Source organism: Populus alba, chromosome 14 (assembly GCF_005239225.2).
Source record: "Populus alba chromosome 14, ASM523922v2, whole genome shotgun sequence".
In the NCBI taxonomy this organism is placed as follows: Eukaryota; Viridiplantae; Streptophyta; class Magnoliopsida; order Malpighiales; family Salicaceae; genus Populus; species Populus alba.
Window position 1 is genome coordinate 6,914,766 of NC_133297.1, and position 26,845 is coordinate 6,941,610.

Genomic DNA, 26,845 nt, shown 5'->3' on the forward strand with positions numbered 1-26,845 from the left:
ATTATAGTAGCTTTTGTAGTTATTATTTTGAAAAAAATTGTTTTATAAAAAATATTTTTGGTTGAGGTTGGTTTGGTATTTATATATGTTTGGTAAAAAACTGTTGTTCAAATTGAAATTAAACAAAAAGTAGTTTAGAATGTGTTTGGTTAATAATATTTTTTAAATTGAGGCTATAAAATAATTTTAAAAGATATATATTAATATTGATGGTTTTTAATTTAAATATTATAGATTTAATTACTATTATTACATCATAAAATAAATAATATTCTATATAAATTATTTTTATTATTCCATTAAACTATATATAATTCCATCACATATGAAATCTATCCGACAAGGACTATAGTTTCCTTGGTTTCTTAAACGCGCAACAACTTTAGGTAAAATATCATCAGAAACAAAATTGGGTTGCGGTTAAATTCTGCAAATCCTATGTCATTAAGTAGTTTCCTTCTCATTTATGTAGTGTCATTAAATAATATTAAATATTTATTTTTTGAATAAAACATAATTATAAATAAATAAATAAATTTTTTATTTTACTAGATTGGATCTGATTTGGTGTATTTAATTTTGAAGCGAACGAGTCTAGCTGAAATAGTAGATATTGACCACAGTAGAAGAGAGGAAATGAGGTTGTTGTTGCTTGGCAGTTGCCTTTTTTAACTTTTGTTAAACCGCAGGCTGGGCCACAAGTATTGATGAGTCCCACTAAAATAAATTTGAGTTTGAATCATAACCAAACATAAAAATACTGCAACTTGCTTTAATTTTGGGTGCAGTGGCATTACCAAACTGCACCAAATAAGAAAATTAATTGGAAAAAAAAAAAAAAAGGAATACAGCCCAATAAACTTCGAAAGCACAGAAGGAAGTAGTCTGACTGAATCAAGCCCAAGAGAAGCGAAGCCGAACCAAATCTTCGAATTTTTTTTTTTTTATCGCATCACAAGCAAGCAGCCTCACTGTAATGTTTGCTAGTTTTTAGTAGGAGAAATAATCTTGAGTGAAAGAAGAATACAGCACCAGGATGATGCATTAGCCTACTAACCAAGCATTCCCCGGTGGATTTTACTTTATCATGCTGGTGAGTTGGCTAAGTCGTTGACCAATTTCAGTCGAGCCAGAAGTCTTTAGTAGATATTTGATTACCACCGAGGGGTGTGGTATGGAGTAAGTGGGATGAGTGTTCTTGCTAGGAATTCTAAGGATTCTCGTGGTTACTGAGGATTCAGCAAAAGGAAACTCCGGAACGGGGAGCTTTTCATAGTGCAATCCCTACCATCAATGGATTTCAAGAATTAGATGTGATAAGTTTTAGTTTGATTTGGTTTAGTTTTTATTAAAAAAGTAATTAAATTTATTTTTAAAAAAATTAATTCAGACCGAATTAGTTAAGTTTTTTTTAAAATTTTAATTAATTTTTTTATTTAATAAATTTTTCAAATTTTTTCACGTCTCCTGATTTGAATCCCTAGTGTATCAAGCTCGGGCCTGCCAAGTACCAACTGATTTGAAATATCAAGGAAGGTCTGCAGGGTTGAGTTTCTCAGAGACCCACGTTTGACCGAGGACTCAGGTGTTCTGACACGGCCAGCCCGGAGAGTGGAGAATTCATTGTGGCAGTCCACGTCCCCACGAAAATCCTACTTCCTGCTAAGAAAAAAAAAAAAAAAAGGGAGACATTTTTACCAAGAGTTTTGGTTTAGTTAATAGTCTTTGAATCCGAAACAACAGATTGCTTTATCTTGTTGTCGCATTGGATCTTTTATGCAATGCATTCAAAAAAATTAAATTCGGTGGGTAGTTCTTCGTTTGGAGCCCTTCGCCACAACGTTTCTAGTTATTTACTCAGCACTCTTCTCATCAAATGCGATGGAGTGATTTCTTATCCCAGTTCAGTTCATTTCTCTATGCACGTTGATTTAATGAAGTGTTCAAACCTCTTAGTGTAGAACTTCGAGAAAATTGTGAGCTATGTTTCTTATACACTCCCAAAAGCACCATAAAAACATGCAAGAAGCTATCAAGCCATGTTTCTTATATATTCCAAACATGTTGATGGAGTTAACGGGTTCATTTAAATTGATTATATTGTTTTGTTTCATTTTTATATTTAATTTAATCTTTATTTTATTTATTATTATTTATTTTGTTTTTATTTTTTTATTATTTTTTTTAAATTTTATCCATTATTATATAATTTCATTTAATTTTTATATCAAATTTAATCTTTATTTTTTTATTATTGTTTTTATTTTATCCTTTTTAATTGAATTTTATTTTCATCACTCAACATTTTGATTTCAATTATTTCTATATCAAATTTAATCATAATTTTTTATAACAATTTCTTTGGTTTTAGATACTTTTTTATTGTATTTTTTTTTTCAATTTCTCTATTGGCGTTCTGTTGATTTAAAATTTTGCTTTATTATTTTTTAAGATTTGACTTTTATGGGGTTAATTTCAAGCTCATAATTAGTCACAAGTTTTGAATATTAATACAAATTTACTTTAATTTTTATCAATTTCATCCTACAACATTTATTTTATTAAAAATTGATTTTCTAATGAGGTTTTTTAAATCTTGTGTCCATGGTCATGAAATTAATAAGTTAACTTGAATCTTTTATTTTTTTTTTAATTTATTTTAATAAATAAATTTTATGATTTTATTCGGTTTATTTTGGATGAAGCTACCCAGATATCGAGAGCAGGACACAAATTTTACATGATAATCTAGAGGCTAGGAGCAATTTTTTAAAATAAATTTATGTTATTATGTTTTTGTATTTTTTTTATCAGTTGATCTTAGTCTGGATTTTTTTGCTTTGCCTTTGTATTTTTTTTGAGGTTAGGTTGGCACAGCATAGAGCTAAGCCTTTTATATCTAGTGTGCTCTAAGCATCAAATGGCTTCAGGGGTTCTACGGAAGGGAGAAGATGAATACCCACCAACACATCACTGGAATCAAAAGAAGCTTCTTTGCTTTGCGAAGCATTCCCAGATTATGCAGTTGCTTCTTGCAGAAACCCCCAATGAATCATCAGATTCCAGTCCGAGGTGCTGATTCATTTAACTGCTGAAGGCATGTAAGAAACAGTACTTCTCAATAGTATTCTCAAATATTGAGGTTGTAGTGCATTGATCATAACTGTAAAATGACAATAACATTCTGATGCATCCCATCCCAATTACAGCAAACTTAAAGGATCAATGGGTCTGATTCTTTCCAAACGTTTCAAATTCACGAAATGATGCAAAAGCTAACACATCAAGTCATTTTACTTGGATCTTGTATATACCAACTCTTCTTGGTCAAGTCCACACCAAAACACATTCAGGAAGTTAAAGTCACATACAAATTCCATCCCTGAACAAAACAGAGTCAAGACATCTATAGTTAAGGAGCAAAAAGCATTTCCTAAAATGAGTCATATAGTCGTACTTTGGAAAGAAATAACAGACACCCAACTGAATTTCACAGTCATCGTGGTTACCACCATACAGTAACCTCGGACTTATTCAACTTTCATGCACAACGCAGGAAAAAGCCCTGAAGAACGAGGATGCATTTTTGGATTGCCATAAGAGGAAACCCCACACCTTGCATCCTCCACGAGGCCGGCACCAGTATCCTATAGCAAACGACTCAAAAATTATGTAATAATGAATACAGGCATTTTGCATTAAAAAAATCAAATAGAAAAACTACCCGTGTATCATCAAAGAATGCGGGCATGCTATCTATGTCTCCCTACTCCTAGCCATAACGAGAAAAGGGAAGATGGGGAGTTAAGGTAAAACATAACAAGTAGTGAAACAGTACAAGACATTTCATGTATTGGTGACAATATTTCGGACATGTACAAACTAGTAAGAAAGTATTACAAGATACCTCACACCACACTGGACAGGACAGGCCCACACAAGACAATACACGACTGATGGAACAAGCGGTATCAGACATGAGAACAAGCGGCTTCAACATAAACATCTATCCTATAACCTGTTCCCCATTATTCCCTCGGAATGGGTCAGCAACGGTATCGGACACTCTCAGGTTACAAAGCAAAGCATCACGCCCACTTAAAACTATTTTGAAAAAGCCATCTACTTCCTTAGCAAGAAAATCTAGCACCTGAGAAAGTTTTTCTGCTCTCCTCCCCAAATCTGAAAAAGAACTGTGAAATGCTTCCACTTCAGTAGGTTCCATACCATCTTGGATCATGGGATATAAATTCTTCACAACTGTCTCTACATCATCTAATTCTTTCAAGAAAGTAAATTTCCGACGAGAAAATACATCTCTAATTTCTTCATTTACTGTAGTTTGCAAATCAGAATAAGCTTGTGCCCACAATATTGTGTTGGGTACATCCAAATCTATCAGATCCTTTGAATTAACTGAAAATGCAGCAGCAAAAACACTACATACAAATACTGTCTGTACCTTAACTCCATACATGGCACGCATCAACACCTTTCCTTTGGCCGAGTTCTTAACCTTAGGCAGAGTCAAGGAATCCACAAGACTCTCTAAGATGGATTTACAGTTTTCCAGTCTTGGATTCTTGGAGCCGATGTGCTGTCTCCAGCTATCTAGGGAAGAACATGCCCGCACTAACTTATCCGAAGTGTTGGACTCCAATTTATGCATGGCACATTGAAGAAAAAGATGACCTTGGTTCAGCCGCGAGAGCTCAGAGCTAAAAGCAATGCAAATATCAAGCAACTTCACAGTGATGTCCAAGTACACATCTATCCATTTCTCATCCCATTCAGTCACAGGGAGCTCAAGTTCTGTGATAAGTGTTTTTATGACAGTATGAGTCTCACAGAGTGACTCCATTGCCAATTTCATCCATGTCAAGCTAAGAACATCACCCTTGTCTTTAGGATTAAGTTTCTGCAACCTCGCTGCCAATGCCTCCTCAAATGTATTTAATAAAGAAAGAAGCCTTGGAGACAACTGAGAACCCTTTGGAGATAACATCCTGAAAGGATTTCCAAATGGAAATAAAGGGCGGTGTGGCTCTTGTGGTTGACTCATTTCAACAATTTACTGCAACGAGTTTGGAAAAACAAAACCATTAATCTTGTTGCACACATCATCAAAAGAACACACACAAAATCAACAAAAAAACACACCAAACAAAAGATCTACAATCAACAGATAGCGATTAGGACCCACCCAAACTCAAGCAAGATAAATTGCAAAACTTATCATCACAATGAAACAATTCATCAAGAAAACAGAAGAAAGAACCATATCTCCAACAAAGGTATTTCTTTAAGCCTCCATGCCTTCCTGAGAGAAAGTCGAGAAAAACTCTTACCAAATACTCAGAAAAACAAATTCCAACCCCATCAACAACCTACACAACATATAGACCTGAAAAAGGAACTCAAAACAAAAGCTAGACAAAAGAAGATCTATAAAGAAAAGTTATACATATCCAGTTATTGGCCGCTCTGCATCTTTTCAAAATCAATAACCACAGCAAGAAAAAAGAGGCACAAAATCAATGCATATTTTCTCTTTATCTCATTCACACAAGAATTTCAAGTTCAAATCAATCAAAATAAAAATCAGTTAAATTAAAAAAAAAGTCCAACTCTTTTCCTACCAAATCGAATCTAAAGTTTCGATCTATGAATCTCTCATTTCAATTCATGCCTTCTGTTCTTAAAATTAAAACACAATCAAACAAGCATATAATTCATACACAAAACAGTTCTAACTTAATAACTCACCTAAATACCAGATCCTTAGATCAGAATAGCAATCAAGTCAAGACGAAACATAAGAATCACTAAGAAAATATTGAAACCCTAACCCTAATCATTTTTACTAGAAAAAACAATACTCTAATCTAAGATCTAGAATAAATAAATTAAAAAAAAAAAAAAAAACAAAGATAGAGACCTTTTTTTAGCTATAGTTGTAAGAGAGATGGTACCTGAAGGAGTACTTGCAAGAGATGGGAAATTTCCAGAGAAAAAGTGTCCAAACGCGGAGCTTTGTTTTTTTTTTTTTTTGTAGTTGAAATACGCGGAGCTTTGTTGAAAGTTTCCGATTAATCTAGAGAGGTTAGGTGAGGTCTCTATTTTGTAGCTGAAGTTGTGGGCAAAGGTGAAGTCACTGGCTGTTATAAAGTAATTGGTGACAGATGTGTACGTGGAAGGATGTGAGTGGTGGGCTGTGGTAACGGATAGATATTCATTTCGAGATTACTTACTGGCATTTTTGTGAGCAGAAATGGTGGGTCAGAGAGACAGGGACAGGGAAGTAAATTCAAGCTTGATTTTACTTTATATTTAATGCATGTAACATGTGATCCAACGGACAAGATCCTTGCTCCTAACTACACGAAATTGCCCTGGTTGTCGTTGCTATCTGGACCTCGTTTGCCGACCACAATATTATATATTTGGATACTTTCTTTCCCTGTCGGGGAATGGATCCAAGAAGATTCCTTTTAGGTAGTCGCCATAGGAAAAGGCTCGGCCCAGGTACAGATGGCTAATGCTGAAACTGCAAAGGGCTTCCGAATGGACTCGGCCCGCCAAAGAACTCGAACCACACAGGAGCCAGCTAGAAATTAAATTGTGCTGCTACGCTCCTCTCTTTACCTTTTTTTTTTTTTTTTTTTTTTATTCGAGGAAATCTTACTTTTTGAAAATTGTATTTTGTGAACCTAAGTAAAACCAGGTTCTTACAAACTTGAAACTTGCTAGACAAATCTTAAAACTTTTGCCACATGCCCTTGAAACGCTTACAGACCAGGCTCATTCTCTTGGATTCTTGAGAGAATCGATACAAGCACGGGGTTCATACATATATCAGAACATTCTGACTGGTTACTGAAATGAATTCTAATAAGATTACGAGCTGCTGTGATGGATGATGAATACCCAACAGCGCTGGAAATTGAGCTCAAAACATGAGTCGAGTCCACACAAGTCGAATAAACTCCATTGAACCGCCTGGTTTGCTATGAAGATGTTTCGTCCTTCAAGATGGAGACTGGTGATGGCCCTGTGGGAAATGCCAAATCCTGTAAGCTCGTATATACATGGCGGATGTATTTAACTAAGTTCTTCCTCTTTTCAATTTTTAAAAAAGTGAGCATGCACAGCATAAAGTCAATACAGATGTTGATAGCGCAGCGGTGCTGCCACATGATATGGTTTCAAGTAATCGAAGCTAGGGTTTAAGGAGCAACATAAGTAGGTGCCAGGAGTCCCCTCCACCTTTGGATTTGAATAATAATGCTCAGCATTAATCAGCCTTGAACCCCTCGCAATGCCTAACAACATACCTGACAGTACACAGGCATTATATTCTAGACTTGCCCCTTCAAAAGCTTCTGATTCTGGGCAAGAATGCTATGGTCAATGGACTTGAAGCGTGAGAATTGAGCAAGGTATCGTGTATCTTCACACCAGACATTGCCCATCTTCCACACAAAAGGTCAGAAAAAGATTTCGCACCTCTAGAAAGGTCTACTGATCATAAATCCAAATTCTGGATTCATGAAATATTTTATGGCCAAAAGAAGTCCTACAAACTCTGCTCATCCGCCAGTAAAGTGATCACATGAACGCAGGCTTCTCAGCCCCACAGGATGCAGACAAATGTTAATTGTATCAGGTCGCCTCCTGCAAGTGATATGAAACCATTTCTAGTACTGGCAAGAGAGAGACAAATGAAGTTCCTGCCACGTGAAGGATTCCGAATTGACATGGAGACCAGTAGCTCCTCCGCCAAGCTAAAAACATGCCCCAAAAAAAGTGTGGAATCCCCAACCCAAGCTTGGCATATTTTTTTTTTTTTTTTTCTCCAGATTGGTCCTGCGTTAGATATTGGACTCATCACAGGACGAATAAATGCCTTCACCAGGTATGATCTTGCCCCGGTACAGATTACCTCGTTAGCATGTTTCATAAAGACCAAGTCACGAACCCGAAAGCAAAGTGCAACAAAGTGACAAATGAACTCATCAAATACATCCAAAACTATTTACTTTGACAGGTATTATGCCAAGCTTCATTGTTAGGCTACAATGCAAAAGCATGTACTCTGGCAACGACGGCTAAATAAATCACACGGCAAGACCCCATTTCCAGACTAGATGTTGGCTGCTTCCTAGCTAGCTGGTCCAACCCAAAACAAGGAAAGCACATGAATAAAAGAGTTGCAAGTACGTTTGCTGCAGAAGAAATAGCTGGTTACCGGGTCCATTTCCCACAAACATCTGGTTTCTTGGCTGGCAATGATGGTGACGAGTCACGATGGAACCATGCTAACCGATATATGTATCTATGTAATAGTAAAGCAGTAGCATTCCGATTTAAATCAATTTACCGATCAATTGAAATTATGGGGTGACAACTGGACTGCTGACATGGATGTGTCTTGTAGTGCTTAATGAGCGTGATAGATCCAATCGGTATATTTTAACCAGGAAGCATGCTTTCTTTGATTGCCGCATAATTCCAAAGCAGATAGGAGCCGTGCGTCGCTTTGCTTACATATTTTTCCATCTGGGAACACACTACTGTAGAATTTCAATATCCTTTTGTTGAGAGAATCCGCATTCAAACAAACTCAGTAGTTACAGCGAGTAGAGCATGCTTGTAAAGTTTCAATGAATCTGATTTAATGATCGGATTAAAATTTATATTAAAGCTTCGAGGTGTTGTATTTGTGTGCCTTGAGATGGTTAGACTGTCCCTTGCAATCCTCCTGTTGGTGATTACAAGAACAATGAATAATAGATTTAATGATGCTGTAAGGCCATACAACGAGGAAATTCTAGCTGCATAAGTGGAAGGTAAGTAATATTCCTATTTGGATAATCTACTTCTTTGACAATTCTTTCACGTTTACGATTATAACGAGCCCATTTCACCTGCTGCAAAATGATCACACAGGGAGTTCACCTCATGTATTGAATTTTGGTTCTGCGAGTTCTGAATACACCAGTAAACAATAACCAGCTGAACAACCCAGACAGCAACAAAATGGACCACCCACATGAGAGCTGGGCGATAGACTAGTTTTGAAGTATAATAGATACAATGAGAAAGTTCAAAAGTAATTTTGGATGACCATGGAGCATACAAACATGGAACTTTGTTTTATAATTGAAACAATAAAATATATCATATTTCTATAAGAATAATGAATCAATTACACAACTGCATCCCCCACGGAGTAAGACATCCGAAATGGTATGAAAGCTAAGCTTAAAACAAATGCAGATTATCGTTTTCTTATATAGAAGATACAACAAGCACAATAGAATACCTACAGGGTAAAAATAAATAAAAGATTCAATAACTTGGAGAGATGTAAAATTGTTAGTCACCTAATCCTCCAATGATGTTATCTCCATCTAGTTGGCTGATGATGTTTCCTGCCACTTTCACCTTCACTTGTGTCTGAAGTCCCTTCTCCCGATTGCTTATCAATGAATTTCATAGCAGCATGATTCTCTTGTTCATAATCATGCTGTGAATGGGAAGGTTCTCTCCCAACTCGACGTTCCTGCAAAATTTGTGCGAGAATTGATTAATGAGCAGGAAACTGAACCATTAAAAGAGAGAGATATTCTTTCTTTAGACACCACAGATTATAATTCTTTGTTTGAAAGAAATGATGCATACATACATCACGAAATAGCAAGTCATCAGCCTCAAGCATGTGGATCACGTGTCCCATTTTGGGCCTCTTTGTAGCATCAGGATCGACACATTTAAGAGCTACCAGGAGAGCACGTTTTAATGCTTTTGAAGCAGGCATCTCGGGTAACTTGGGATCAACCACTTCTTCAGATTTTCGGTTCCCAACCATAGTTTTTAACCATTCTACCAGATTCACCTGCAATTATTTGGTTGTTTCCAGAAGTTATAGTTACAGCAATAGATAATAAAAGACAGAAAGGAGAAATTTTCAGAATTATATGTAAAAACTAACCTCTCCTTGTGGCCGACTATAATCAACAGGGCTTCTCCCAGAAATTATCTCCATGATAAGTATACCAAAACTATAAACATCACTCTTCTCATTCAGCATTCCAGTGCAAGCATATTCTGGAGCAACATAACTAGAAAACCCAGCAAAATAAGATTTAGTTTTCCTACTTAGGAGAATTACAAGTCAACCAACCATTGTCTCAATGAAGTTTCATATATAATGTTTGCATTGCAAATGATTTTTTTTACAACAGAGAAATAAAACCGGAACTCAAATCAAAGGAAACAAACTGACCCAAATGTTCCCATCACACGTGTTGTGACATAACTTCTCTCAGAATGTAAGAGCTTGGCAAGCCCAAAATCAGAAACCTTAGAGTTCCATTGGCGATCCAGTAATATGTTACTAGATTTTACATCTCGATGAACAACCTTGGGTTCAAGACCATCATGAAGGTAGGCCAATCTGCAACAACAATAGCAGCAAACAAAATACCTTGAGTGAAAAATAAGAACAAATAATTTGAGCAACAATGCATGCATCCATATGGATGATGAGTTTACTTACAATGGAATTCAGAATACTTACCCTTTTGCTGTGCCCAAAATAATGTTCCTACGAATATCCCACGTTAGCGGGCTGACTTCTCCAACATCACCATGTAGCCATTGGTCCAGATTACCATTGTCAACATACTCGTATACAAGCATTCTACATAGCAAAAACATGACCAATTACTTTGAGATTGTTGACAACATGAGGCACAAACTCAATTTTAAATTGGAAGATAATTATGGGCATACCTGTAAGCACCCTCAACACAGTATCCAAGCAATCTGACAAGATTCTTGTGCCGTACTCGTCCAATTACTTCCACTTCTACTTTGAATTCCCTCTCAGCTTGACCCCTGAGAATTTTCAGTATCATGAGCTACTAACCTATGCATGCATAATTTTAGTAGAAAGGCAGTCAAGACGTAGATGGAAGATTGATGTCTGCTGTAGCAACTTCTATTTATATTCCAAAATTATCAATTCAGGTTCAATTATGATCAAAGGCATTTGACAAGGAAAAGTAAGGAATCCCACAAAAGCATGTCACTTTACAGCACATATCCAACCACACGCAAGACAAGAACCAAAAAAAGAAGACACCAACCATAAACACTCAAGCACAGCACAGTAATTAAAACTTAGCAATTTTCTTCTACCATGGAGACTTAAAACATACAGTAAAATAAGCAAATAAATTTCAAGTTCCCATAGTAATTCTAAACGTAAAACATCTCAAACAATCCCAAGTTCAATCCATAACAAATAAGATCCAAACTTTTAACACTTCTCTTCCCCATATCTTCCCCTAGCAAGTAGCAACAAATCAAAGACAAACATGCAATTCATTCCATTTTTTTCCTCATTATCTAAAAAAAACACATGAAAATAATAATAAAACAACCAAGAAAACAATTAAAAGAACAGATCTTTACCTGTTATTCAACAAATTTTTAACAGCAACTTTAGTCCCGTCACTCAAAACCCCACGATAAACAATCCCATACCCACCTTCGCCAATAACATTCTCTTCACACAACCCACCAGTAGCAGCCTCCAACTCTCTCAAAGTATACCACCTACCCCACCCAAGATGCGACACTTCAGGCCCCACACTTCCACTCCCAAACGACGCCGTCTCACCACCACTAGCAGTCCCTCTACTCTCCCCGCTCGAAAACACCACTCTATGCTCCACCTTCCCGATCCCAACCTGGATCTCCGGCACCTGAATCGCATGATGATTGTGTTCTTGCACGGGCAGGTGCACGATTTCTTGAATCTCTTTAGAGATTGGAGGGGTACTGTCTGTCTTTGTTAGCTTAAATTGTCGGTTCTTGCGACGTGAAGTAACGCAAAGAGAGAGGAGAAAGAGGGCAAGAACTATTAATGAGCCCAATAAGATTCCTATGACTACCCATAAACGGAGACCAAAGATTGATGTAGGTTTTGATAGCTCCGTGTTAACAAATGCACCATCGTATACAGACATTTTTGTTGTGGAAAATAAGAAAAGAAGAAATGGGCTGTTGTTAGATTAACTGGGAAGGGTTATGGAATTGAGTTTCTTGGCTCGGTTGCATTTGGTTTCACCGTAAAAAAAAAGAGGTTCCCGGCGATTAGGATAGATGAGGGAGGGAATCAAAGATAGGCGGAGAGAGAGAGGAATCAAGTGGATGATAGTAAAGGTGGATTGGAGGAAGGAAAGAGAGGGTTAGTGTGTGAAGATGAGCTGTCACTTTGTCTGTGTAAGCTAAGTTGAAGTGAGACTGGACTGGCTTAAGGTTAAATGACGTGTTTGTCCTTCGGATTTGTATGTGGTGATGGTTTTTTTTTTTTTTTTCCAATTTGAATTTGGATGAAGTTAATATGGTAAAACCAGCATTGACCGATCTCCATTCACTTTTTATCAAATCCAAGTGGTGAAATGTAATGGCAATAAGAAAGCATAACCCTTTAATGATTGTGAATAAAATATTTACCCTTTAAAAATTTGTTCTTTATGCTTTAAAACACTCACTTGCATGCTATGTTCACCCACATCCAAGAACATTATCTTATTAAAAGAATCGATATGATTTTTCTTTCGGATTTTAATTGTATAATCATTATAGCTTTTAGGATTCCAAACTAAGTTTTTTTTAATAAAAAAAAAAAAAGTTGAGCATGCAGAGAAGGATATATTTGTAAGCAAATTATTTTTTCACTATTTTAAAATTAAAATCCTAAATATAAGGAGTAGTAAAAATTAAACTTAATTTTAATATAATGCCGGCCACAATGATCAAGATAGGAAGAATGATTTTTCAATGATGGAGATGGTGTTTCACATGGTTTCTGTTAATGATTTTAGATATTTTTAAAGGTATTTTTTTAAGTATTTTATAATGATTTTGATGTGCTATTATTAAAAATAAAAAAAATAAAAAATATATTTTAAAGCAAAGAATTATTTAAAAAAAACAACTTGCAATATAATTCCAAATAGCCTGTTATCTATTAGAATCTTAATTAATTGGAAAATCAATCTCGTTTCATATCTTACCTCTCTTGACTTGTATATTTCTTTTAAAATAAAGTTTTTCTTTTTGCTAATTTTCGTAGGTTTCCATTCATAAATCTACAAATGAAAACTTGAGTTGTTGTTGTTATTCTGTAGCAGGAGTTTGCTTTTCACGCACGAATTTTACAAAAAATAATAAAAAGATTTGATTCCATATCATTTTTTCCTCTTGATTGTCTCTTTCTCTCTCCGGCCGCCTGTAAATAGCGGTATTTTCTGCAGCTGCGCCATAATGCTTCTCTCAGGCGTGGTGATGAATCTGGCAAGTTTTAGTAAGGGGATCTACGTGTACATAGCAAACGAGAATTAGACGAAAGAAAGAGAGAGGGAAGGTGACCGTTAAAGGTGATAACGATGTTAGGACAGAGGGATCTCTGTTCCATGTTTTCCTTCGTCTGCTAGTTTTACATACGTGTAGCAAAGACTAAGGACTGAGCTTGTGTGTAATTTCCACATGGCAGTTGTGCCATATTCATCAACGGGTCCCATGCTCCCATCAATCGCTACATGATGCATTCATGTTAAGCCAGGTGTGGGCCCAAGTCGGGCCCACAGGGGAGACTTTCGTAAATCACATTAGTTTGGTGGACCGAAATCATGGTTTAGATAATACTTAGGTGGTAGTTAAGGGAAAATACATATATTAATTGTCTAGTTCATTCTGCGAGTGCATTTTGAAAGCTGTAAGTAATCCTTTTGGATTCTTTTTTTATTATTATAATCTATTTATGTCAGGACACAACAGGAAAAGCATCTTGGTTGATTATAGAACACCAAGTGGTGGAAAGTCCTGTAAGAATCGAGTGGACACCAACATAACAATAATGGGCTGTGTGGAATTTGACAAAAGATTTCTTGGTTGGTTTCGTGCCCAATGGCAATAGTGCTTTTCTTGAAATCTTTCGTTACACATCACATCACATCTCATGTTTCTTTATTATTCTTTTCTAGCTCATAATTTATCTCCTTCTCATCTGATTGGAGCTGGTGCTGTCTGTGGATTTGTCGAGAGGGGTGGATTATGGATTGCTGCCCTCGAAACCAAACCCAGCATTGAGTTTCTACTTGTATCGATTTAGAATACAATTTTGCATTCGAAATGCAACACAGCGGCTGTCCATCCATGTACAGAGGCGGCGTATAAAGAACAGAAAAGGGATCTTTTTACAGCTCTAAGAATGAAACAAGGACGGAATGGCAATCCATCCGGTGGTTAAGCACAGGCAGCTCTGCAACCTTTTCAGTAGCCAGAAATGAAGATCGCTTTTAAATCTATCTGCAATCGCATGACGAGATACGCACAACGATCAAAACAGAGAGCGTGACATGAGTTAGCGAGTCATTCTTATTCAAAACCAACTGGACTGCTCCTTATCTTGCGCCATGCGAGGAAATAGTAAATTTACCTGAAATAAGTAGAGCTTTGTGGCTCTTTTGGATACAAGGTTCATTCCAAAAAACAAAACAAAACAAAACACACTCCCCCAAAATTAGCAAGCATATCATATCAGACTCAAAACACATGATCAACAGGTCCTGTGATCATTAGCTCATGCAAACAAAATATATAACTAGAATTCCAAAGTTTCCTGTTGATTTTCACCCGTTCCTTTCCTTCTATCCCCCTCTTCTCTGACCTGAGAATTGAGTTCTGACATGAGAAGTTGTTCGTGAACTAAACAAGTGTTAAGCTTCAACAAAACTCATGTAGGGTAATATTACAACTGCTGACTTGACTGTTCCAGTATCCTGTGAGTTGCAATGAAATAAATTTAATTCTGGGGTAGCCATCCACAGATTGCCCTTGTTAGTCCCTTCTTATCTGTTTCATCAATTGCTGCCAGCCTTTCAACAAGGGAAGGACAGGATATGGCTACAGATTGCCCTTGTTAATCAGCCTTCTTATCCGATTCATCAATTGCAGCTAGTCTTTCAACAAGGGGAGGGTGAGAATAGTGATATGCTGAGTACCAAGGATCCGTATTCATAGATGACAAATTTTCTTCCTGAAAAAAATTGTCACACTGTTCAGTAATGTGCATTTCCTGAAAATGGATTAGAAAAGAATACTTTGCCAATGTAGAACTTAGATCCCACAAAAATCTGAATGCAAGAAATATACAGGACTCCATCTCCACTACTGATGGTATGTTAGAGGGAAAAGGTTAAAAGTTTTATAGATCACCTGTAGTTTCACAAGACCACCCCGAAGAGCAGAGCCATAACCAAGCTTTTTAGCAAAAGCATCCGCCTAATCAAACAATTACAGTAAGTGAGATCAAGGACTTTCAGACACACAGAAACAAGGAGAGAGGGTGTGAGAGGTTACCTGAAATTCAAAAGATCGGCTCACCAGATTAAGACCAAAGCTTACAAGGTGTTGGAGAGGTATTACAGTATGCTGCAAAAAAGCAACCAAGTCAGATAAACCCAACCACTACCAGCTTTTGTGTCATATAAACCCAACCCCCCCCCCCCAACACACACTAAAAATCCCATAAGCATTTCTTTTCCTTCACACAGCAATTCTTTTCATATCAGCAATACCTGAAATATGATCAGACCGATGAGTACTGGCTGAGTATCAAATCCAAAACTTCGGAAGAGATCAGTTGAGTTCCTCACAAGAGTGTATCCTCCAAATTGTAAAAATGTTAGAATCTGCAGAATCATAAGAGCATAAAAATAAAAAAAAAACAATGAATCATACACCGGTTATAAGCTCACAAATAAAGTCAAAGGACACCTATAGGAGGATGGTTGGTAAATTCTTAAACAAAACACTGAACTCTCCTACCAAAACACAAATTGAGATTCAAAAATATGTTCTAGGCTTTTAGCATGTATTAAAATTTTCTTGTGCTTCAATCCAAGATGTTTTGACCCTATTTTCTCATCAGGCCCCTGAACAAATCCTCTGAGGTTTGAATCTCAACCCGAGGAATTACAGTCTCAAAGAGCAAGAACATTCGTGTCAAAGTTTTCTCCGAGCATTTTCTTGATGATAGCTCTCGGAAAATGCCTTTCAGATGGTATATATGGTATTTCAATAGGATTTTAGTGCACAAATAGGAGCAAAGTACAAATCAATTTGCAAGAAAACAATTACAGCATACCTGCACAGCAATGAACGAGTACATTGTATGATTGAGTTTCCAATGTCCCAGTTCATGGGCAATAACAGCTACAATTTCCTCATCGTCTTTGCACTGCAAAGAGAATCACATAGATGTAAAGACACTTTCACAATTTATGAAAAAGCATAGCCATATTTCAACCATAAAGTCTAAATGAGGGCACAGCCTAAATGGTTCACACACAAAGTTGCCCAGGCTGTCAGGAAGAGTAGGAAATTAAGAAACTGATAAATATATTGCACAATTGCCTTAGTCCTTCCATGAATCACGTAGAAAATGCTTCTATGGATGGATTGTAAGTTACATCAAACAGGTCCTCCCCAGTTGGATAGCTACTGTGTATTTGTTAAAAAATGCAAAACTATATTTCTTCAAGACTTCATGGATATCAGTATCAAAAAAATTTAAGCAGGCAAAGAGCCATGGAGACACCCCCTTGGAACTTCTAAAAAGAGAAATCCAAGGCAAACACTGCAATTCTATCCATTTGAATTAGCCAGGGAGAATGCCTTCCAACATAAGAACTGACAAGGATCTAAATGGAGGCAGTACCACCAAAAAAGGCCACAGTCAGGAACCCACACCCATCAGGTTTATAATCTGGCCATTTACTAGCAATAGCAGCCAGTATTTCACTTCCAATAAATAGCAAAATTCAAACTTTAATTCTTAGGTTCTAGGTTAATAATGCTGGAGGATAAGTATCAGATCCGAGTTAGAAAATTTGGTGCAAGATTTGATCAAATCCAGCACCTCAAGATCAGGAATGGAGGACTTCCAAGGACTGGTTTCAGTGGAGAAGGCTCGTTAAAAGATTAGATGAAACTAAGATCATGAAAGAAACCTAACAAGTGAGGAAGATGGGAAAACCTAACACAAGACTGCAGTTCAGAAGGAATCACTCACTATAAACCCTTAGGAACACAACTAAAAAAGAACGCATGACATGCAATTTAGCATGACATCCCAACACATGCAAGAAAAAAAGAAGGCTGAAAATTTTTATTTCCTTCCCCCCAAAATAAAATTTTACAGGGCAATACATAGCCCATTTGGGAAGATATTTCCAAGAAAAATTATTCATAATTAAGCAACCAAGGGGGGGTTCCTTGAGGAGACATACACGAGGAAGTTATCTAAAGAGGTTGCTTCCAAGTTGCTGAGCACCTAAGGCGCACAGGAGGGGAGTCCTTTTAAGGACAAGCCGTCTACTCACTAAAGAGGCTACAGATTCAGCAGCTTGACCAGAAGCCACTAACTGGCATCACACTGTTCATACTTCTAGTATGTTGGGCAAGATTACAGCAGAATCATTATCCCTAAATACAACACTGTTTCCTCAAGCTGTTGGGTGAAACCAGCAACTATGTTGAATGAATATGCAAACATTTTCATCATTCTGTATGCGTTTTAACTTCCAAGAAGGCAACCAACATCATGATTGAAGTTAACAACTGTACTCGGTGCATGACACAACTAGGACAACATTAGTATTTCTAATATAATGCTATTTCAACAATAAAAACACTAGTGGTGCCTATATTTCACACATCTTGCTTTAAACAAAATAAGGTTATCAATAAAAAATGGACAGAAAAAATATGTAGTTTTCATGAGAATAAACTTCAGTTTGCTAAGGTTAATATAGAAAAAAAATCCAGAAAGAAAGAAAGTCTTCCTCACCTGCTGAATCAATGTGTCATAAAGTACAATTCGCTTGTTCTTAAAGAATCCATACATATAGGCCTGCACATTGTTGATAGAATATGAATTTGATCTACAACAGACTAGTAAAGCACAATTTTATTGTGAAAGTACAGATGACTTGATGATAGAGAAAGCGCCTGCAACCATGTATGATAACACTATGAGAAATGCGAGCTGGCCACATGTAATGCACCTATCTAATGCATTTTTTTTCTTCACTCTACAAAACAAATAACTCGTCAAGGTGGCCAGCTAACACATCTTAAACCCAACCCCAACCACCCAAAAAAAGAAAGAAAAAAGAAACACTGATAGCCTGAGCTTTTGGTACAAGTTCCCCTGCAATTTTTCTGTGAGTAATGCCATTAGTTTACCACAGTTTGGCCAAGAAAAATAGATATCTTTTCATTACAAAGCAAGGAACGTGGTAGACATAAATAGGGAAGAGAAGCATTGGTTAACTTCATGTTGCAGAAACAGCAGGGATACAAACAAAACAAGACACTGTATAATGGAAGAAAAGGTTGCAAGTAATGCTGAGAAACCTTGATAAACATATTAAAATAAGAATACTCACATTGCTATGGCTTGACCTTGTGGATCCATCTACAACGAACAACTTCTTTAAAGGAAACTTGAGGGAGGAAGCAAGTTTCTCAATTTTCTCCCTGAGCTCTCCTTCTGGAAGCTATTTGTCACATCAAAAGTGGGGGGGGGGGGGGTTACTAATTGAGCATGACATAGGTCTGAATGAATTTCACATTTTCAATACTCACAGGGGTGAACTTGTTGAAGAGTGGCGCAATTAAAACTGGGTAGAGTGTCATCATGACAAGAGAAAGAACAAACATGAATGCCCATAGATAAATGGCCAGGTAAGGACCTCCTTTCTGCAACCATGCAAATGAAAATTCAACAGTGTGGGAAGACTTGTTCATTCACAAAAGCAGGTAACAGAGCTGTAACTTGTTAGAGCATTTTTAGAATAAAAGCTGCCACTTATTCCAAATCAGTATCATTAATTCAGGAATAAAAATGACCAACTACTGTCAACAGACAGTGATTAAATGCTGCAAATAACTGGTCACTTCATCAACACTGGCAGATAAAAGTACCTGTACTATTAAAATAATTGCTGAAACAATTGGAGGGCCAAGTAGAATGGCAAGGCAAATTCCTTTGAATAAATCCCTAAAGAACAGCCATATTGTTTGCTGTACAAATGGAAAATAAATTAGAATCGCACGAGAGATAAGATATAAAACGGATTGGAAATCAAACAACTAAAATTTTATACCAGTGCACATACAAGTAAAAGGAATGTAGATCCACCAACAGAGAATTAGTATTCTAACAAGTAACAAGATGTGTGAAAATCACAAGATATGAGTGAAGGCAAACCTTGTTGAAGCCATGGCGGGCCTCAATCACAAAAGTTGAATAGAGAGAGAATGGCAAATCTGTAATCTGCATAAACATATTTCAAAACAATCAATCAAATAGCATTGATAGAGAAACTTAAAAAATTGTACTTATTTGCATGCATTTGCTTACAAGGGTGCCACAGTCCAAACAGCATTCCAAAAAATGCAAAAGACTGATAATCACCAGCGAAAATGGAATAAAATTGGTTTCTTTGCTTAAAAAAATGAATAACAGAATTACTGTGTTATTAATTATATAAGCAAACCCAATTATAACATCCACACAATCAAAAAGCAAGGCAACATGCATGATGAAAGGATATTGGTTTAGACCTTATAGAACACCCTTCTGAAGAGGTAAAAACTATTATAAACCAGATATTATTTATATTAAAAAAAGTCCTGTCTGTGACTTATACTATTACATCAGAATTATTAGCTCGGTCTACAAACAGTGTCATCAACCAGGGAGTCTCTACTACAGAGACTGACAACACTCCTGCCAGCTCACCTCTTTCAAGATGTAGATTCGGAATTGGAAATTGTTGATGTCAATGTGCATGCTCTGAATCTACACACCACAACTATTACACAAAATAACCCAGCCTCACCTGTGTATATTCTTGCTTAATAATCTTTAAAATAGCTGTGAACATTGAGTGCTCAATTCAAATGTGAAAAATACCACCTAACTAATTGTGCAATAAAAAAGAAAAGTAAAAATAACTGAAATCACAGACCATAAATCTTAAACTGTTGAATAGAAGGCAGGCAGCATAAATACGGTGGTTATTATCAGCTACAGTAATTAGAAATCATGTGCAAACCTGTGACCATATCATAACACCAGCCAAAAAAGCAAGGGTGTGGAGTATTTCATTCTCCTCATTGAAACCAGCCAAAACCACAAAGCTTCCTGATTTCTGCAGGTACAAAAAGAATTGGATGGTGACAATACAACCACAGATTAGCTCTACTAACATTGCAGCAAAGTACTTACCTTCCAAAACCAAGGCAATATCCCATAGAACAAAATAGCAGAGTCCAGAAGTATAGTAACAAATTCATGAACAAAATTGAAGTGGCTGAAAGTGAAGAGATTCTTAGTGAGAATCAAAGAAAACATGCACTAAGAATCAGATTAGGAAAAGCTAAAAGAATCCATGCTAGCTGGTTGCAATAAAGAACAAACCTTTTATCAAGACTATAAGCTCGAGATTTTTCAAACTTCTCCTGGCTGATTACTCCTACCAGAGTTTTTGGGAGAGTTGGCAGTTTCAAAGCAGCACGTTGTCGCAAATCCAAATAGGTCTCAAAGAAATACACGAGTATCATAAAACCTGGAAAATCAGGAAAAACCAAAGCAGTTGTTAGAATCTCCATAACATAAAGCATCCAACCACTGATCCCAATGTCGAAAAGATTCAAATAAAGTGTAACAAAGAAGCATCAAATTGCAACTAACACAACTGATGTGTATCTTAATAGCCTCAAACTGTAGCATTTTCGGCTGATAAATATCAAAGATACCAACAACAAAAGCGGATGCAAATGTTCATTAGCAGCTCCTGCTATCGGAGCAGGTGTGTTACCACAGTTGCACCTATGGTGCATCCTCAATCATCTAGCCCTGAATTTGGTAGCCCTAAGAAACTCGGAAAAATTAAATCTCGAAAGTTGTCACTAACTTTGGTTTCTTAGAAATGAGAAAGCCTCAAATGAGCATTAAGAAACAGTAAAACAAAATGTTTTTTTCTTTTGTTGACCCAAGATATTAAAAAAAAAAAAAAAAAACTTTTACCATTCAAACCTAAATTTCTTCTTTTTCACTGATTTTTTTTCCCTCAGGAACCAAGAAAAGATTTGTCTTCATAAATAAACTCCGATACTTAGAAAAAAAAAAAAAAACCAATATCCATGTTAAGAACCTCGAATAAGCATCGCCGTAACAGAAATGCATAAAAGGGAAAATAACATAAAATCAAGAAATGAATAAAAATTTAACACAAGCTAAACCCTAATCGATGGCAATCGCAAAATAATCGAAAATTTTGTAGAAGAATAAACGAGGCGTTAAGAGAAAGATAATGAGCTAAGAATTATTTTTTGAGTTGAGAGATAAAGATTAACGAGAGAACATATACCAACTACAGCTTCCATGTAAGGAAACGCCATGGTCGATACTCCAGGAATCTGAGAGCTGCAGAGAGAAACAAAAAGGAGAGGTTTCTGCCTTGGCTTTCTTCAAGTGACGGTCATGTTTGTGTTTTATGAATTTTTGGGTGTAAATTATTAAATTAGATATCCGGTCGACCCGAATGTTTTTGTTTGGATAGGATTGACCCATATTTATAACCCGCGTACGTGGGCTTATACGAAAAGAATTTTCTGGAGCTAGCATGAAGATAGCCCGTTTTGCCTGCAGTGGCACTTGCGTTTCACGTGACAAATTATTCAAAAAATAAACTAAAGAATTCTTGTTGTTTAAATAATTTTTAAAATTTAAAAATAATAGTAAAGGAAGGTTCAATGGGTTTCAGGCTAGAAGATGAGAAGAAATTATTCTCTTCCCTCAATTCCATTCACCTTTTTTTCAAGTTAGATATAAAATTTTTAGATAAAAATCTCAAATCTTAACCGTTAGGTTACAGGGCTGTTTTCTTAATTTATTTATCAACTTATTGACGAAAATAATGCACAAAAAATCATTTTAAACAAGGATGGTGTGACTTTAATTGGCATTTCTCTTTATTTTAATAGTTGGATTAAATCTAAAGACACTGTATTTTCGTGAATGTGTGCTTAAAAAAACACTGCATTTCATAGAGTTTTGGACGGAATAGTGATATCGGGCGGAATTTCAACCAGAGTTAAAAGAGCTTTAAATTCAAAAAATAATGATATTTATTTTTAAATTTTAAATGATTTAATACTCTGAAATTTATATAAATTTATATAACAGACACTCTTATACAAAAATGCACCAGGACCATATGATTTCATAATGGTACGGATTTAGAAGTGCAAGGCAAAGGAACATTATTAATTCTTTTCAAATATACCCACCTTGATTCTAAAGTCTTGGTTTTTGTTTCCCATAAAAGCTTGCAGATCACCAATAACTTAGCATAGGCTTACAGATCTCTAAGAGGAAAGCTATGGAGGAGGAGCTTCTACTTGGAAAAAAATTTCAAGAGGTGGAAAAATCTATGAAGAATGAGCTTTTACTTAAAAATATTTTTAGGTGGCTAATTATTTTTTATTATATTTCTTTTTTTATTAAAAGACCTAATTATTCCTCAACTAACATGATAATAAATAAAAAAATCATTGCAAAAAGATGAAAAAACCTCTTGGAACCAGTTTTTAAATTTTTAGCTTCCAATAAAATCCTGGTCATTTCACTATGTGTTGTTTATTTTATTTTATTTTATATATCTAGTTAAATATCAAATTACCCCTCATATGACATTATGTAAAAAACATTGTAAAAATACAAAATTATCTTATGATTCTAGTTTTAATTCTTTTTTTATTCAAATGGTATTTTGATTGTTTTATTGTGCAATTAAAATAAAAAAATTTATTTATCTCTAATTAATTTGATAATCACTAACACATCTTGTAAAAAGATCTCATTGCCCTCAACAACCAATGTTTTTTTTTTTTTTTAATGTGAGAGACAAAACTATCATTACATTCATCTAAATGAAGAATAAAGTTTTTCAAAAGAGATTTAGCTTTCGTTAATGCATGTTTTTAATGTATTTGCCCCCCTCCCCCTCGTGGAAACTGGAAACTAACCAAAAAATAAAAGAATTCCAACCAGCAATGCTAGCTGTTATTTGGTGTATACTCGCCGCTTCGCTAACCAACACTCCCACCAGTAGTGAGTAGAGAATGCATATGCTTGAACACCAGAAGTTGGTTGCCGTATTCAGCCATCAACAACCTTGACAAAATTGCTTCTCAGAATTCCAGCAATTTCAAAAGGCGTGATGCAGTAGCATATGAGTCTTGCAATGCATGTAGCCAAGCATGCTCCATAATCACATGTCTTTGACACAAATATGCAGTCTGAATAATGGACATTTGAAGAACGATTGTTGCGTTGCAAAATATTACATTGATCTTCCTTTGATTTTTTATGAACTCGTTCATCCAAAATAGATTTTGTGGGAAACAGATTAGATAAATCTTTCGTCTGTTGCATCAAATTTGGGATCCAACAAATACCGCATGGAAATGGTTGAGACTTGGATGGGGATAATAACTCTTATAATCATCGCCTACTCCTTTCCTTCGATTTTGAATCAGAGTGGTGCGCCTTCGATTTCTTCTTGCGAGGCTGAACGGCACCACCACCTTCTATAAATGGCATGCCCATGAGAGACAAGAGTCTCTGCGCTTCTTGATCGGTGTTGGCTGTGGTTGTAATGCAAACATCCATTCCCCTGGGTTTACCAACTGCATCAAAATTAATCTCTGGGAACACACTCTGGTCGCTAATTCCAATGCTGTAGTTGCCTTGTCGATTAAAGCTGTTTGGGGTCCCACCTTGGAAATCCCTTGTTCTAGGCAGCCCCAAGTTAACAAGTCGATCTAAGAACGAGTACATCATCTGTAAAATATAATCAAGGATCCAAGTTACAAAATTTCCATGTAAAATTAAAAAGAATGCAACCAGCAAAATGCACCAGGATACAAATTTGGTAATGAGATGAATCTGTTATGATCTGATCTAAACAGCATGTAAAACCAGGATATGAGCAACAAGATCAATTGCTGACAAATTACATGATGTGTTGATTCAAGATCAAAGTGGCATGGGAGTGTGTGCAAGTATAAGAATGCCCTACTCGGAAGCACAGACCATTGTGATAAAAGACAGAAGACTGGAAACAAGCTCTAACATAGAGCTGAAAAGGAACAAATCTCCCACAGTAGAGTATTGGTGATCATCTTGAGACTCTACCTATGGACCATAGCCATCATATCTACCGTGTTTCTTCTAAAATCTCTTTGAGGAGCATTGCCATCATTAAAGTGAATGGTCATACTCAAAGAATCCATCATCTTGAGCAATCACTATATCTCCCTCGTGCAGAAGTGAAAACCAAAATAAATAAAACATTCATATACTATCATTCAAAACTTGACAGTAAGCCTCAAATCCTGTTTAGAATCGGAGTTTAAAAGCATTTTTTCTGAGGATCAAACAAGAAAAATCACATCATCTAATCAAAGTGAGAAGCTCAATTCCAAAAATCAATAACTTTTCCTTCCCTATAGCCAGTATCATCGGCTAAGCTAAATGCCCCTACCATTGATCTACATGCTACTAAAAGCACACATCGTCTTCATGAAAATAATTGTCACAAAATTATGCATCCTGGCATTTCTTCTTTATCTAGAAGGAAGCTTCAGAAATGCAGCATCATTCACCCTTGCACCTGTAACTTCAACTATACCCAAGCAGCTTCTCCTGGCAGATCCATCTTTAAAATCATTTTCCTCAAAGCCCCATCAAAAGCTACAACACCCTTCCAAAACACAAAAGAAGAAATCTTGCGCTATGATGTCCAGAAAACATGTAGCCTCTAGAATTTAGACTCCTAGCTAACTTTATCATGAAATGTGTAGCCACAGCCACGAACATAAACAAGAAAATTCGATAAAGAGAAAAAAATGCTCACATTTCCTCTGAGTGTAACATAAATACCAAGTGGTCGGGCTTCCCTACTCTTGAAGGCAGCAACCGCATTCTCGGCCCCCGTCTTTACGGGTCTTTGGCCTGTGATAAGAGCCAAATCATTTATCGCTGACTCCACCTCCTTAGAACTCTGCGCGGCATCTCCAATCCCACAACTCACCACAACCTTCTGAATTCTTGGAACCTTAAGAAATGAGAAATCCAGATTTTAGCAAATTGCAAATTAGAATAACTTTATCAGTAAATTGGAAATTTTTTAAAGAGTTACCTGGTCAATGTTGGTGTAACTGAACTCTTGTAACATCAAAGGGACGATTGTTTCAAGGTATGTGGTTTTGAGCCGAATGCTTTTGTCTGCTTCTGATTTGTCCACCAAGACAAATTCTGCAGTGGTTCTCACTGATATCACCCCATTCTGGGTTCCGTACGGTGCTCGTGCGGTTAAGCGCGATGGGAGAGCAGGGAATCGGCCGTGAAACGACGCCGCCAAGGAGCGTAAGAGCGAATGAGTGGCCATTTTTCTGGTTTGAAGGGAGGGGGTTGGACTCGGAGATTCTCTGTTGGTAGGGTTTAGTGTGCGGGGTTGTGAAATGGGTTCGAAGTTGAACTTATTTACGAAAGTGCCATTTAGGTTGATGCTGGCGTGGGTGTGCTGTAAATTTTGGGAATTGTTTCGTCAAGGTGAGAGGATACGAGGGATGGCAAATTACGATTTTGCCTCATTCTTCGGGGGGTAAAAAATAAATGTTGTAGTAATAGTTTTCAGACCCATCTCGATCTACAGCTCGAGTTTTGACAGTGTCATTAGGGTAGTTGGTTTTTTTTTTTAAATCTAAATAATATTATTTTAGATTAAAAAAAAAATCAACGAGTTGTAACCGGGTTTTTAACCAGGTCAACCCGCTAAATCACAGCAAATTTTTCCTTACTTTATTTTTTTTTTAATTCAGTCCGATTCCAGTTCTAGATTAATCAAGTTTCAAATTAACCCGTCAAACCAGATCAAAATTTCAAAATTATGATTATCTAATAAAAAAATTTATTCTTATTAGTGTGATAAATGTAATTTTTTTTATTATTATTATTGATATAAATATTAAAATTCATCTTAATTAATTTTATAAGTTAATCTTGTAAATTTTTTAATAATTTTTAAAATAATTCAAACCTATAATTATTAAAAATTAAATTTAATAATTAACCACCTGAGTTACCTCATAATTGTGGTATCTGCAGTTCTTACATTGCGAATTGCGAAACATCATGTAGTAGATTTTTTTCTCCAGCACTTATTAGAAGCAAGAAATAAGGGTGGAAGGAAAAGATAATATACAGAATAATTTTGCAAGTTAAAAGGAATCTTTGGTAGAGTGGCTGCTTTGAATTGTTCAATAGTCAAAGCAATAATTATTATATTTATATTAAAAAATGGTGTTTTCATATATAAATAACATAATTATTATTATATTTATATTAAAAAATGGTGTTTTCATATATAAAAATGGATTAATCCCGGGTTCAAATTTTAGCTAGTAAAAAATAATATTTTATAGCATAAGAAAATATTTTTACAATAACCCCAAACTTAGATCCACTTCTAATTTTTCTTTGGACGTGTTCATTAACCATGTTTTTTAAACATATTTTCTAATAAAAAATAGGTTTTCATGAATAAAAAACAGGTTATTTTAACTTATTCAAAACTACAATTTAAGATACAATTACGGGTGAAATCCAATGTAAAAAACATAAAAT

At 35.9% G+C, this 26,845-nt stretch overlaps 4 protein-coding genes across 7 annotated transcripts; all 4 read right to left on the bottom strand.

The window, feature by feature from the left end:
* Positions 1 to 3,824: 3,824 nt before the first annotated feature.
* Positions 3,825 to 6,137, bottom strand: LOC118041602 (protein BPS1, chloroplastic). Of its 4 annotated transcripts, none has more exons than XM_035049033.2 (3): positions 5,973 to 6,128; positions 5,204 to 5,320; positions 3,825 to 5,074 (listed from the first exon to the last, which is right to left on the bottom strand). In XM_035049033.2, exon 3 carries the CDS (start codon positions 5,060 to 5,062, stop codon positions 4,007 to 4,009), a length of 1,056 nt encoding a protein of 351 aa, XP_034904924.1. In that variant the 5' UTR covers positions 5,063 to 5,074; positions 5,204 to 5,320; positions 5,973 to 6,128; the 3' UTR covers positions 3,825 to 4,006. The 4 variants fall into 4 exon arrangements, with proteins under 4 accessions (XP_034904924.1, XP_034904925.1, XP_034904923.1 ...); XM_035049034.2 differs by having other exon boundaries at positions 5,204 to 5,316; positions 5,973 to 6,114; XM_035049032.2 differs by lacking the exon at positions 5,204 to 5,320 and having other exon boundaries at positions 5,973 to 6,137.
* A 2,999-nt stretch (positions 6,138 to 9,136) lies between these two features.
* Positions 9,137 to 12,293, bottom strand: LOC118041601 (probable serine/threonine-protein kinase At1g01540). The gene is made up of 7 exons (XM_035049031.2): positions 11,482 to 12,293; positions 10,798 to 10,902; positions 10,583 to 10,705; positions 10,289 to 10,459; positions 9,995 to 10,124; positions 9,689 to 9,898; positions 9,137 to 9,565 (listed from the first exon to the last, which is right to left on the bottom strand). Exons 1-7 carry the CDS (start codon positions 12,036 to 12,038, stop codon positions 9,404 to 9,406), a joined length of 1,458 nt encoding a protein of 485 aa, XP_034904922.1. The 5' UTR covers positions 12,039 to 12,293; the 3' UTR covers positions 9,137 to 9,403.
* Positions 12,294 to 14,589: 2,296 nt separating this feature from the next.
* Positions 14,590 to 21,675, bottom strand: LOC118041600 (CAAX prenyl protease 1 homolog). The gene is made up of 14 exons (XM_035049030.2): positions 21,522 to 21,675; positions 20,570 to 20,717; positions 20,378 to 20,462; positions 20,205 to 20,300; positions 19,355 to 19,420; positions 19,069 to 19,167; positions 18,730 to 18,843; positions 18,531 to 18,641; positions 17,930 to 17,992; positions 16,226 to 16,318; positions 15,657 to 15,770; positions 15,439 to 15,510; positions 15,295 to 15,360; positions 14,590 to 15,115 (listed from the first exon to the last, which is right to left on the bottom strand). The coding sequence occupies exons 1-14, from the start codon at positions 21,550 to 21,552 to the stop codon at positions 14,999 to 15,001; spliced, it is 1,275 nt and encodes a 424-aa protein (XP_034904921.1). The 5' UTR covers positions 21,553 to 21,675; the 3' UTR covers positions 14,590 to 14,998.
* Positions 21,676 to 23,240: 1,565 nt separating this feature from the next.
* LOC118041599 (large ribosomal subunit protein uL5c) lies at positions 23,241 to 25,663 on the bottom strand. The gene is made up of 3 exons (XM_035049029.2): positions 25,359 to 25,663; positions 25,074 to 25,274; positions 23,241 to 23,998 (listed from the first exon to the last, which is right to left on the bottom strand). The coding sequence occupies exons 1-3, from the start codon at positions 25,605 to 25,607 to the stop codon at positions 23,660 to 23,662; spliced, it is 789 nt and encodes a 262-aa protein (XP_034904920.1). The 5' UTR covers positions 25,608 to 25,663; the 3' UTR covers positions 23,241 to 23,659.
* Positions 25,664 to 26,845: the final 1,182 nt, after the last annotated feature.

Excerpts from the sequence above, each read along its gene's own strand:
- LOC118041600 (XM_035049030.2), bottom strand. The coding sequence starts at position 21,552 with ATGGCGTTTCCTTACATGGAAGCTGTAGTTG. Across the intron at positions 17,993-18,530 it reads CAAGGTCAAGCCATAGCAAT|GCCTATATGTATGGATTCTT; the intron begins GTGAGTATTCTT and ends AACAATGTGCAG. Across the intron at positions 16,319-17,929 it reads ATGACACATTGATTCAGCAG|TGCAAAGACGATGAGGAAAT; the intron begins GTGAGGAAGACT and ends TTCTCTTTGCAG.
- LOC118041602 (XM_035049032.2), bottom strand. The coding sequence starts at position 5,062 with ATGAGTCAACCACAAGAGCCACACCGCCCTTTATTTCCATTTGGAAAT.
- LOC118041601 (XM_035049031.2), bottom strand. The coding sequence starts at position 12,038 with ATGTCTGTATACGATGGTGCATTTGTTAACACGGAGCTATCAAAACCT. Across the intron at positions 10,706-10,797 it reads TGTGTTGAGGGTGCTTACAG|AATGCTTGTATACGAGTATG; the intron begins GTATGCCCATAA and ends TTTGCTATGTAG. Across the intron at positions 10,460-10,582 it reads ATTTTGGGCACAGCAAAAGG|ATTGGCCTACCTTCATGATG; the intron begins GTAAGTATTCTG and ends TTGTTGTTGCAG.
- LOC118041599 (XM_035049029.2), bottom strand. The coding sequence starts at position 25,607 with ATGGCCACTCATTCGCTCTTACGCTCCTTGGCGGCGTCGTTTCACGGC. Across the intron at positions 25,275-25,358 it reads GTTACACCAACATTGACCAG|GTTCCAAGAATTCAGAAGGT; the intron begins GTAACTCTTTAA and ends TCATTTCTTAAG. Across the intron at positions 23,999-25,073 it reads ATGTTACACTCAGAGGAAAT|ATGATGTACTCGTTCTTAGA; the intron begins GTGAGCATTTTT and ends TATATTTTACAG.